Source organism: Cryptomeria japonica, chromosome 4 (genome assembly GCF_030272615.1).
Source record: "Cryptomeria japonica chromosome 4, Sugi_1.0, whole genome shotgun sequence".
Lineage (NCBI taxonomy): Eukaryota > Viridiplantae > Streptophyta > Pinopsida > Cupressales > Cupressaceae > Cryptomeria > Cryptomeria japonica.
Window position 1 is genome coordinate 343,775,520 of NC_081408.1, and position 13,711 is coordinate 343,789,230.

At 37.6% G+C, this 13,711-nt stretch overlaps 1 protein-coding gene across 1 annotated transcript in view; it reads left to right on the forward strand.

Annotated features, from left to right (window-relative positions):
• The first annotated feature begins 308 nt into the window (after positions 1-308).
• LOC131063616 (peptidyl-prolyl cis-trans isomerase FKBP13, chloroplastic) overlaps positions 309-13,711 on the forward strand; it is a 91,569-nt gene continuing 78,166 nt past the window's right edge. Inside the window, exon 1 of the mRNA XM_057997495.2 lies at positions 309-728. Coding sequence (XP_057853478.1) covers positions 369-728 — 360 coding nt within the window. The 5' untranslated portion in view covers positions 309-368. The remainder of the gene's footprint in view (positions 729-13,711) is intronic.

Genomic DNA, 13,711 nt, shown 5'->3' on the forward strand with positions numbered 1-13,711 from the left:
TTTACCTTAAGACCAATTTTCTTGCCCATCTATTATATTTGCTTAAAAATTTATCACAAATAAATGTTGAACATATCTTACCATCATTGCTTTCCATAAGAGACCACATTCTTGAGAAGCATAATCATCAAATAATTCACATACTTGACAAGGACTCTCTCAACCCCTATTAATAAATTATAAATTAAACCCTTCTAATCATAATGAGAAAATGTTACCTATTGAGAGGAAATTGAAGCTTCAATAAAAGAAAGGATAAAATCTTATTTTAATAATTATTACTTTTATTATTAGATTTTATAAGGGAAATGGTTCTGTTTTGGGGACGAGTAGATATGGTTGGCCTGCAATTTGAAACTTAGGGAGATATGGGGTGTTTACTGTTGTCGGGTGGCGCGCCACGCCTCCTTCTCCATAATCACAGAGTATTCTCAAACTTCACACAATGCAGGCAAGTTCATAAAATCAAGATGAAAATGGAATGCAAGCAAACCCATGAAGCAGAATCTAAAACAATCAAATTCGAGGAGACTGTGGGCATAAGAAGAAGAGACATTGTAGCATTTGGTTGCTTGGTTGCTAGTGCTAACGCATTGCAAATGACAGAGGCACAGTTGGCCAGAGGTGAAGATGGTCTTTGTGAACTCACATTAGCTCCCTCTGGATTGGGCTACTGTGACACTCTCGTTGGCACCGGTGTTGAAGCTTCGGAAGGACAGCTTATTAAGGTACCTGTTTACTTATAATTCCGTTTTTAAAATTCAATTTACCAGTAAAAGAAAGTGAACATATTTCTTCTGCTCGCAAATGACTTTGTTAATGGACTAGAATTTGTGGGCATCTGCTAAAATGGACTTGGTAAGATGGACTGATTTCAATTCACCCATCAGGTTTCTTGGTGAACTTCTCCCTTATAATTAGTAATTTTGATGTTGGCTTTCATAACCTATTTCCTTTCAGCTTCTAAATTGTAGTTTATCCACATATGCTTCTACCGGACATCATACGCTACCAAGTGGTTTTACAAGCGGTTCACAGTTTACCATTTCCCATGGACGGTTCATTTAAGCCTCTATTACCCTTTCAAACAGATAAATAAAAGAAAATGTTGACATCTTAACACCTTTGTCACCTTGGAAGATCAAAATACGGACCTTCGTCTGGAAAATAGTTCTGGTATATTCTATACAAAGAAAATTTCATGATTTCCATATTTACAGTACAAGATCAGTGTTTAGCTTTCACATCATTTTTGTTTGGGACATGCCATGGTGCATTAGAAGTATGAACCAGAAAAAGTCACCCAATCGACATCATTTTGAGATTGTCCACACATATTTGCTTTATCCCATTACAAATTATGGGAATGAGTATTTAGCTCTGGTATTGACAGCTAATAATTCCAATGTTAAAAGCAAGCATATTAGATGTATGGTATGTGTTCCAGACTTGATTATATTTTGGGTTACATGGTGATGCGTTACCCCCTTCCCTTCCACATCCCATCGAAATCATTTGGAGATTGTACACACTTATTTGCTTTATCTCATTATAAATTGTGGGGATGGATATTTAGCTCTGATATTGACAAATAATGATTCCAAGGTTAGATGCAACGATATTTGATGTTTGGTATGCATTCCACACTTGATTATATTTTGGATTACACAGGGATGCGTTTCCCTTTCCCCTCCCACATCCCTGGTACAACAAGGCGGCAGGGGATATCCCATGTGTTGATGTGTTTTTTTGGCACAATCAAACACAAAATAAAATACCCAAAAGTATCTTATCCTCTTTTGAGAAAAGTCCTCTCAAATGCTAAACTATGTGATCAATTGGAAGACTCCAAGGTTCCTAATGTTGGGTCACGACTTGTGGATAAGCTCAATGGTTGATGTGATTACTAGTAATCCAAGGGGACTTACATTGAATGCTTGAATGCTGAACGTTTTGATGTTGCTGGAACTTAGATTCTAACTACTTGCTTGGAAATTAAAAAAAGAGCAAAAGAGATGGGTTTAGGAAGACTACACTACTCCTAAGAATGCTAGAGACAATGGACAATCTTTGGTGAAACTCCACTAAGCCTTGCTTTGACATGCAAAGCAACAACTCCACAAAGCTTAGTGCAATCTTCTAAGGAAATTAGATGAGTTTCAAATCATTATCGAGCATAGACAACATTAATTGAATGCATATCAGTGATTGTATAACAATTTAAGCTCATTCAAGTATTCCAGTTGACCACACAAGGCGAATTTGCAATCAACTTTTTGCTAGTGGTATGGATTAGGAGTTTCACCATGAATCATGCACAACGCTCTATCATCCAACTAATCAACATGAAAGAAAATGAGAAGTAGAAACCATGTAGCTTGTTGAAATAACACATTTCACCATATCTTCAATGAAAAGAGTACTTCAATTTACAAGCCCTAGCAACAATTTCTTCTTCTACTCTATTCTAACTTCTAACTTCTAATCTATCTATTCTTCTACTTTTCTCACATTAACCTCCTATTAAGTTATTAACTATTCACCATTAACCCTTTACAAATGAGATAGAGAAGCCTTTTATAGTGCTCCCTTTACAAATGAATAGCCAGGATTGATTTCAGATCAATGGCCAAGATTACAAGATGAAAACCCTAATTAGGGTTTGTTACATCAAACTCTTCTTAGCCAATGAAATAATTACAATATTTGGACACGTCTTCTCTCGAATATTTGACCAATAGATAGTGGGGTAAGGTACATTGGAGTTTGTGTCCCCATGAATGAGCTTGGTTCATTGGATTCGGACATGTTGATGTAGAACCCTTTGATGACTAGGATGACATCTCAGTTTGCACTTTTAGACTTGATTCATCATCATGAATGAGTGTTGAGCAATATCTCTTGATACTCAACATTATTCAAGCTCGCTCAATGTGGTGATGGGAAGCATCGTTATGGTTGAGTCAATCCTCCGTCTTTGCTTGCTTCTCTTGCCTTGAGATAGTTGTATGACCTCTCCATGACACTTCAAGGTTTTGACCTCTTCATGTCATCATGATGAGGTGAGAGTTCTTCAATACCTCAAAACCCTTCTTGTGAAGTCACCTTCCTTCATACCCTTGTGCTTGCCGATGAAATCCTTCCTCTTGAAGACATTCTATTTCCATGTTTAACTTTGAAGTTGTGAAGATTGTTGATACACTTTATAGTATAGACCTTCATGCGGTAGAATTCTAATCTTCCTTGTATCTTGGACCTTGACCTTGATGTGGAAATTTCCTCCTTGGAGTACTGTTCTGATCTTTTTACAATCTGGCCCCTTTTGATTTCCTCCTTTGCTACCTGCAAAACAAACAATTAGGTATCAAACACACATAACATGTACTAAATTTCATCCATCTTTTATTCCTTATGTTAATGTGATAGTGTCGGTTAGAATCCTTGTGGGCCGACATAAACAATTTAGATGTATCGATTTGCTTCCATTTACTAAAATGACAATTATGTGTAATCCGCCACCCCTTGGTTATAAGATGTGTTTATTTAGACATGACCCATGCTTAACTAAAGGTATGTTAATTACATATAAATGAAGAGACGTGATAAGAAGCCGTCTGTCTAAGGAAACGTGTTGGTTGGCTCCACCTTATGAATGGGTATATATAGAACCAGTCTTCCTCTCCTTCAAAGCATCGAATGCATATTACAGATGCCCGACTCTTCTTGAGCTTCAGCGATTCATCTCAAGCAGATCATGTTCCTTCTCCTGCAGATCGAAGTGCATACATTCTACAGCAGTTCACGTCATACACACAGCAGTCCATTGATATTTATCTTTAGCAGTTGGAGAATTAACCAAAGAAGACTGAGTCTTATAGCAGATCGTAAATTCTCTATTGTGGATTGTTATCTTTCATATATAGCTTCAAGAGTGAAGTCAATTCATTGTAAAGACATCTAATATATTGATAAATACAATAAGGAACATTATTGCTGGGTTTTTCACCTTCAAGAGGAAGGTTTTCCCAGGATAAATTTTGTGCATTTGTGTTTAATTTACTATCTATATAATCTGATCATTAAAATTTAACATGGTATCAGAGCCACGGTGAAAGAGGACCGTGATCAGATTCTATACAACTTCTAAGCATTCTCTCTCCGTCGTGCAGTATCTTCAAGTCTCGAAAATGGTGAACGGTCTTAAAGTCGAAGATAGGCTTGAAGGCGCATCTAACTTCACCTCATGGAAGTTTAGAGTGCTCATTGCACTTGAAGAAAATGATCTTCTTCAATTCATAGAGGAAAAGGATTTATCCGAACCTGAAGATCATGAGGAGAAACTCCAATTCAAGAAGAATGCAATCAAAGCAAAGAAGATATTAATTGACTCTGCGAGGGATCATTTGGTGCCTCTCATCTCCAAGATGACAACTGCAAGAGATATGTTCAAGACCTTGGAGGGTTTATATGAGATTAACAACGTAAGTAGGGCTTTTTCCTTGAGACAGCAACTCCACCAAGTGAAGATGGCAAAAGGAGATTCAGTCATCACCTACTTCATGAAAATTTCAGAATTGAGAGATCAACTATGCGCAATTGGGGATCAAGTGATAGATAAAGACCTTGGTATGCTAGTCTTGAATGGTCTGCCTCATTCATGGGAGCCATTTATCCAAAGCATAAGTGGAAGGTCAAAATTACCTAAGTTTGATCGACTCCGTGTAGATTGTATTCAAGAAGAATCAAGATTGACTGTCAGAGGAATCGTCAAGAGTTCTCAAAATGAAGATACACATGTTCTTGCCACTCAATCTACCAAGAAACGAAAATATTGGAAGAAGGGCAACTTCAAAAAGAATAGAGATTTCAAATCAGATTCTGCACTTGATTCTAGGAAGAGGAAGAAAGATCTCTCTCGCATCCAGTGTTTTAGGTGTGACAAGTTTGGTCACTTTGCAAAGGATTGTTTGACAAGACCTAATCATCAAGGAGCAAACATCAATGAAGTCTCATCTCAGAAGGAGAATGAAGATAACTCCAACGGTTTTCCTTGCATATCAGCATTATCAAGCAATGTTCCTACAGACAGTGATACAAGGTTAATTGATAATGGAGCCTCTCGACATATCACCGGTCATCGGGAGAACCTATCCAATCTAGTGGAGAAAGAGTCACATCTCCAAGTCATTATTGGGGATGATGCTCGCTATGCTGTTGTTACCAGATTTTCACCTACAGGCTCAATCAGGTAGAGCCACTAGGTTCTTTTTGAGCAAGTGGTATATTTCATAGCCTCTCTATGTTGCATTCAAGTACAAATGAAGTAACCTCAAGAGAATGCAGAAAGCAAAGATTGCAAAATAAAAGCATTTCATTGATATAAATGTCCGAAGGATTGGGCAAGTCTTTTCGAAGAAATGTAGTCTTTATTTAAATGATAGAATGCGTGTCTCACACAATAAGCCGTGAGACTGATCATGTTCATTCAATATGCATGATGCACATGAAAGCTAAATTATGCATGAATAAGTAAATGCTAAAAATGCATGTCTAGAGGGTGACCAGTCATTGCCCGAATGACTGGCTCTTGTTGGCTGATCCATAAATCTGCTGGTGTCGTCCTGCTCCTCCTTGCTTCCCAGGTCCTCAACGCTCCTTTTTCCTGCATGATTCAATAGGCAATAAGTTAGAACTGTGTTCTAAGCAATGAAAGGTCATACGCTATACATGAGCATTCACTTATACGTGTATAAGTCAGCCCTGATGTGCAAAGAAAGGAGATGCATATTTTAAGTATCCAAGAGAAATCAGGAAAATCATCATACATAGGCATATTATTTCTAACATGTTTGCTTCATGTGCAGCTACAAATCCGATCATGTTCATTTTCAGCATGTGGGGTGAAATGGGCTCCCACAAGGGTTGAGCTCAGCGTGCTACAATCTAGTGTTTAAAAGGAATTATGGTTTACTCTGATATGTCAGCGTAACTAAATCAAATAGGGGTTCATTATTCACAACAGTGAATTAGTCAATTCACTGGTATAAACAACAAATCACTACTCCAAGGAGCCACGCTGATATATTAGAGTATCAAGCAGCTATAGTCACCATCAGAGATTGATCCAAGGAGTCTCCCAAGGGTAAAAGCTTTAAAGCAGGTGTGAATTATGACTCAATGCAAATTTCCTTGTCATGTGTGAGAATCTCAAGAGCAGGTGAAGACAGTGCAGCAATGATAATCACAGCAGTATGAGGAATGTAAGTGTGCTTCAAGGTTGACCATGGAGATATTTAATAAAGGTCACAGGCAAGGGTGAGTCATAAAAACCTCACGAATGTTAAAGCAGTTCTTTCTAAGAGGATAATGTAATGCAATAGGAGTAGTAGAAGACAACTCATCGACTTAAAGGTTTCAGAAATTCTTTCCCGATCAAATAAAATATGGACCTTTACATGCTTCCAAAACACCAAAACTGGAGGGTTCAAAGCAAACTGGTGAAGCAAATCATTGTGCAGCAGACACAAAAATGAACACTGAATCTTTGCCAAAGCTATGCAATTCTTCTGATATATATAAAGAAGGTTGTGACTGAGAGAAGGGATTGTTTTTCCTTCACTAGATAATGAAAGGTCTGTATGATCCTCACAATGATGATGAAGAAAGTCACAGACAGAAAAAACAAAGAACAGTGACAGGATACAATCACCTAATGCAAGCATTAGCAAAGCTTGGAAGCATGAGGGATAGTTCAGTTATCACCCATTCACAGCGATGCAAGAGCAGTAAATTACAGTGGGCAGCAAAGAGAAGGAACGCAATTTATTTTCAAAAAAAAGATTATGATGAAGATAGCTTCCTAGCACAATGCATGATACAATTGAGCACAGTTAGAGAAAGGATGCATATAATCTAAAATACAATCACAATGATCAGTTTGCTGACTTGATTAGCAGTCAATTTGACAGTCAACAACAGCAAGATAAGGAGGTGTTACAAGTCAAAGGATTAATCTAGAAAAGGAATACGACATTATTGTGGCATTAGCATGAATGAAGGTTTGAATTTAGAACAAGGGCTAGCCCATTCCTTATAAAGCATTGTGTGAATAGCCACCAAGTCACATGCGACAGGAAATGACTTGAAGCAGTTATGACAGTGAAGACTTAAAAAAACTCCACTTTTTAAAGTCTCAAGCACTAGGAGAATAGTAAGGGAAGCAAAGAATGAGAGTATTCACAATTTTCTCAGTCCGTAAGGAGGATGATCGAAATCTCTAAACGCATTCATCATGTTGTCAAAGGTGAGCCCAGCATGACACTGAATAATAAGGCATGCAAAAAGCAGCTACAGCCATAGGTGACAAAACTCTAGTCAAGAAGCATGAAAATGAGAGGTTACAGATAGCTCCTATCTCTGGAAACATAATGTCAAATTCGGGATCTAAATATGAAAATTCAAAACCATTTCTTATAACCCCAAGATGTCGGCTGTCAAGAATTGGGCTGAACCAGTGAAGGGAATGATTCCAACGTTGAAAGCCAGTAGTGTTTCAATAGAAAACGAAGCAATAATTCTTAGGTATCAAATGCAATCGTTCACAGCTTATCAAGGAGAGGATAATCAATCAAAAATTTCAGGGGAAAGGAGCAGTCCATGTAGATACGCAGAGGTAATATTGTTAAAACTATATTATTTTTTGCAGAGATAAAATCAGAGCAGCAAGTAGCATTTTCAGAAAATCATTTTCAGAAAGGAACTATGCTCAGAAAATCATTTTCAGAATTGAGAAAAATCGCCTGGAGCAGCCATTGATGGCCGAAATGCACAGTAGTGTTCAAAAAAACAAAACAAAAAAAACCCATGATCTGAAGAGTATGTGCAATAATAGACATATATCTACAAAAGTGTAGTATTTCAACCCTAAAGAGCAGTAGATTTTCATGTTTTTAAATGAGCTACAGCAGAAAATCGAAAATGAAATACCTGAAATATGCACCTGGAAGTCAGAAAATCATTTCCAGAATTTCGAAAACCCTCAGAATGTAGCAAGAAATCAACATGGCAGTGCTAGCAGAGCAAATCATAAGAAAAATAGCGCCCAGCTCGCAAGGTCACGCCACAACAGAAATAAAGTGTCGAATGCCAAGGGGGTGCGAAGAAATTCGCAGTTTTGACTGTTGGCATCAGCGAAAATCATACCCAGCGTCAACAAATGTGCAGAATATCTCCACAAATACACTTCATTTTCTCCAAAACCCTAGCATGGCAGCGCCCAAAGTTTTCCAGCAGGGAGATCTGAAAATCGGATGCCAAAGATGAAGGATAAAATGAATCCTTTTAGGGTTCCTTTTCCCTAAAATGTGTTTCGAAATGCCTTAGGCATTTTTTGCCTTATTTCTTTTATTCTTATCTTCCTCACAAATGGCCTCTTGAAATGCCTTGGGAAGTCATTTAAATGACTTATACGATCCCATGTAAGAAAATTTATTAAGTGAATTATAAATGTCACTTAATAATTTATTTTTTCATAAAATTAATGTTTATTAAGTGACATTTATAATTCACTTAATAAATTTTCTTTTTTATGAATAGTCTAGGCATAGGTTTTTATAGTAAATAAAACAAATATCTATTAAAATAATTTAAAGTTTATTATTTAATGCTTTTGTTTTATTTTATTTATATATTTAAAGTCAAAAATTTTATAAATAGAGTAAGAAAAAAGGTTATTTACTAAAGTGGCAATTTTCATCACTTTATTAAATGTGTTTTCTTATCACATTTATAAAATATTAATAAATAAGAAATGATAAATTATTTGTTAAAGTGAATTTAATCACTTTAATAAAAAAATCTTATTATTCTCATATTAATAAATTTTGACTTTAAATATAAAAATAAAATTAAACAAATGTTCAAATTAAGTAATGATATTTAAAAAAAAAATCACTTTAACCGATATTTGTTTTCATTTATTGTAAGGTCAAAGAGACATTTTTGGCATTAATGAAGGCTTGCAGGCCTGTTAGGAGATATTTTAGGACCATTTATGATGCATTTAGGGGCCTTTATGGTGGCAACATGGGTTGGCTTGACTTTGGTTCAAGTGTGTTCCCTTTCAGACCTGTTTGAGGGCCTGAAAAGTGGATTTTTTGGTTCTGCTCGCCCAAGAGGAGGTGGAATTTCTTATTCATTGTTTGCTTTTGGAAAGCATATATACTTCCTTCTTTTTTGTAAGGGTTCTTCTTCATTCATCTTTTTAGCAGACTGTAATTTCTGAGTTCTCTCTGCAAGAAGGAATGTTTTTGTAACACATTTTCAGGAATAACAGAGCATTGTAATAACTTTGAGCAGTGACAAGCAGTCCATGCCTTCCCATATTCTTCTGTCATTATGATTGCTTGGTGTTTATGCAGTTTTTTTTGTGATAGTTTTGTCCTTGAAACTGTATTTTCATGAGGGTACCTTATGCAAAAGCATAATTATTTGCAGGTTATAAGTTGAGTGAAATAGCAGTCTTAGGTTGTGAGAAGTGTTTTTCTCTTCTAAGGACTATGATTTCAACCTTCTTATAAATTATTTATGCAAGGGTTGTGCAGGTGAGTATTGTTACTATCATATTGTTTATTATGTGCTGTTCTTTCTCAAGATATTCAGTTTGGTGCATCACCTGTTAGACAGTAGGTTCATTTTTATGTTTTCCTTCTCTTTTCTTGACAAAATCATCAAGGTAGTCAGAATTAGGTGATAGCCAGTTAAGAACCAGCTTTCTCTGGAGGTTCACTCCAAGTTTTAGGCAACCCACAGGCCTAGGAGGGTTCCCATGTGTCACAAGCCTGCTGAGTTGATAGCTTAGCAGAAAGGGGTGCAGGTTCAAGTGATAACAACTGTAAGAGGAGTTGGTGCTACATCTCTAAAACTTGAATCTGGAGTTTCTCTACACCTAAGTGATGTATTGTTCGTACTAGGGATCAAGAGGAACCTTGTGTCTATTTCAGCCTTGGAGGATAAGGGATATCAAATTGCATTTTCTGAAGGAAGAGTTCTTGCTTGGCCTAAGAACTCCAGCATCAAGACTGCTCGTGTGACCTGAAATCAACGTGAGAGTTTATACAAACTCTCCACTCTCCCAGTTCAAGCTCTTATTCATGATTCTTCCAGTTCCAGCGAACTCTGGCACATAAGACTTGGACATCTTCACTTCAGGGCTCTTCCATCTTTGGAGAAGATGGTAAAAGGTATTCCTAAACTTATTCATGTAAATGATGGTACTTGTAAAGGTTGTGCTATGGGTAAAAATATTAAAAGTCCTTTTCATAGCAGGGAAAGTAGGTCTAAAGAAATACTCGATCTTGTACATTCAGATTTATGTGGTCCAATGTCAATTCCATCCCTAAGTGGATGTTTGTATTATGTAACTTTTATAGATGACTACTCTAGGAAGACTTGGATTTATTTTTTAAGGTCTAAAGAGTCTGATGAAGTCCTAGGTAGGTTTAAAGAGTTTAAAGCTCTTGTAGAAAATATTTGTGGAAAGAAAATCAAAATTCTAAGGTCTGATAATGGAGGTGAATACACCTCGGGTAGCTTTTGTGATTTCTGTATTGAGGAAGGGATCAAGAGGGAGTTCTGTGTTCCTTACAACCCCCAACAAAATGGGGTTGCTGAAAGGAAGAACAGATCTATAGTTGAAGCTGCAAAAGCTATGATTCATGATCAAGACCTTCAGATTTTTCTATGGGTAGAAGCCTCTAGAGCAACAGTGTGTTCAGAATAGATGTCCCCATCGGATATTACAAAATATGACTCCTGAAGAAGGCTTCTCAGGTATCAAGCTTGATATCAGCCACCTGAGAATATTTGGTTGTCCTGTGTATGTTCATATTCCCAAGGATAAGAGAACCAAGTTGGAGCCTTCTGGCAAGAGAGGAATATTTGTAGGCTACAGTGAAACCTCCAAAGCCTACCGTATTTACATTCCTGGACAGAAGCAAATAGAGGTTAGCAGGGACGTCACATTTGAGGAAGATGTTGCATTCAGGAAATTAAAGGGCTCATGCATGGAGATAGATGATGAGAATCCTCAAGACATGGATGTTGATCATGCTCCTGAGATTCAGAGGGAGACTACAAAACTTGATATGAGTAATGATCCAATTGAACCCTTGGGTCCAAGTTTGGAAAGATGCAATGGATGAGGAGTATCAATCCGTTCTCAAGAACAATGTGTGGGATATTGTGCCTAGACCAAAAGGGAAGTTTGTTGTATCTTCCAAGTGGTTGTACAAGATAAAATATGCAGTTGATGGTAGCATTGAAAAGTACAAGACTAGATTTGTGGCTTGTGGCTTCTCTCAACAAGAGGGAATAGACTACGAAGAAACATTTGCCCCTGTTGCTCGCTATACTTCCATTAGAACCATCATTGCTATTACAGCAGCTAAGGGATGGAAGTTGCATCAGATGGATGTGAAGACTGCTTTTCTCAATGGTGTGATTGAAGAAGAAGTCTACATCGAGCAACCTGAGGGGTTCGTGATTCATGGGAAAGAGTCTCATGTGTGTAAATTGAAGAAAGCCCTATATGGTCTTAAACAGGCTCCTCGGACTTGGTATGAAAGAATTGACAGATACTTAGTGGGTTTGGGTTTCTGCAAGAATGATGTTGATCCTAACCTTTACTTCAAAGTATTCAATGGTGATATGTTGATCTTGGTACTTTATGTTGATGACCTATTTGTTACCGGAGAAGATCATCTCATTGATAGATGTAAGAAGGAGTTGACTTCCGAATTTGAGATGAAGGACTTAGGACTTATGCACTTCATTCTAGGGTTGGAGGTGTGGCAGAGGCCCAATGGGATTATCCTAAGTCAAGGAAAATACACCATCGATATCTTGAAGAGATTTGGAATGACAGATTGTAAGTCTATGTCCACACCCATGGAAATTAACTTGAAGAAATAAAGGGAAGCTATAACTAGTTTAGATCTTGTGGACCATACTATGTACAAGCAATTGATTGGGTCCTTGATGTATCTAGTTAACACTAGACCAGATAATTGTTATGCAGTAAGTGCACTTAGTCAGTTCATGAGTGAACCTAGACAGATACATCTAGTTGCAATCAAGCATATCTTGAGATACTTGCGTAGCACAGTTGTATATGACTTGAAATACTCTTCTAGTATGGACCTGATTCTTGAAGGATATTTTGATTCTGATTGGGCTGGGAGTGTTACTGATCGGAAGAGCACTTCTGGTTGCTGCTTCAGCTTGGGATCTGCTATGATTTCCTGGTGTAGCAGGAAGCAGTCTTCAGTAGCTTTGAGCACTGCAAAGGCAAAATACATTGCAGCATGTGTGGCAACTCGCGAAGCAATGTGGCTTCGTAAGCTCCTTGCAGGATTGTTCGGACAATCATTGGAGCCTACTATCATACATTGTGATAACCAAAGCTGTGTGAAGCTTTCAATCAATCCAATATTTCATGACAGAACGAAGCATGTAGAGATTCAGTACCACTATATTAGAGATATGGTACAAAGGAATGCTGTTCAGTTGAGAGACATTTGTACTGAGGAACAGACGACTAACATTTTCACCAAGCCTCTTGCGAAAGTGAAATTTGTGCATTTTCGAGACAAGCTTGGAATTGTGGAGAATGAAGCCCTTGCTGAGAGGGAGTCTCAGCATCAGTGATTACTTGACATGTATTATAATGCATTCTTCTCTGTGAGATAAGTTTGAGGTGCAAGCCCTTGTCATGCATTCTTCTCTGTGAGAGAAGTTTGAGGTATTAGCCCTTGTTGAGCATTCTTCTCTATGAGAGAAGTTTGAGGTATCAGCCCTTGTTGTGCATTCTTCTCTGTGAGAGAAGTTTGAGGTATCAACCCTTGTTGTGCATTCTTCTCTGTGAGAGAAGTTTGAGGTTCCAGCCCTTGTTCCACCCTCTGCGAGTAGGTATGGTGGATCCACCCTCTGCAAGTAGGTATGGTGGATGTCATGTGAGAGACTCCATGACTTAGCATTTGTGTGTACTCACCCTCTGGGAATATCCATGGTGGATGTGACTATGTAACTCAGATGTCGAGAAGGATTCCTCCCTAGCTAAGAGGGAGTGTTAATGTGATAGCGTCGATTAGAATCCTTGTGGGCCGACATAAACAATTTAGATGTATCGATTTGCTTCCATTTACTAAAATGACAATTATGTGTAATCCGCCACCGCTTGGTTATAAGACGTGTTTATTAAGACATGACCCATGCTTAACTAAAGGTATGCTAATTACATATAAATGAAGAGACGTGATAAGAAGCCGACTGTCTAAGGAAATGTGTTGGTTGGCGCCACCTTATGAATGGGTATATATAGAACCTTTCTTCCTCTCCTTAAAAGCATCAAATGAATATTAGAGCAGTCCGACTCTTCTTGAGCTTCAGCGATTCATCTCAAGCAGATCATGTTCCTTCTCCTGCAGATCGAAGTGCATACATTCTACAACAGTTCACATCATACACACATCAGTCCATTGATATTTATCTTTAGCAGTTGAAGAATTAACCTAAGTTACCGGTTCCGGTTTGGATTCGGGTTCGGATTTGGGTACGGATTCGCGGATTCGGCAAAAAATTTTTTTTTTTGGGTACGGGTACAGGTTCGTCCGTACATATATATATATATATATTTTAATTTTTTTTAATATAT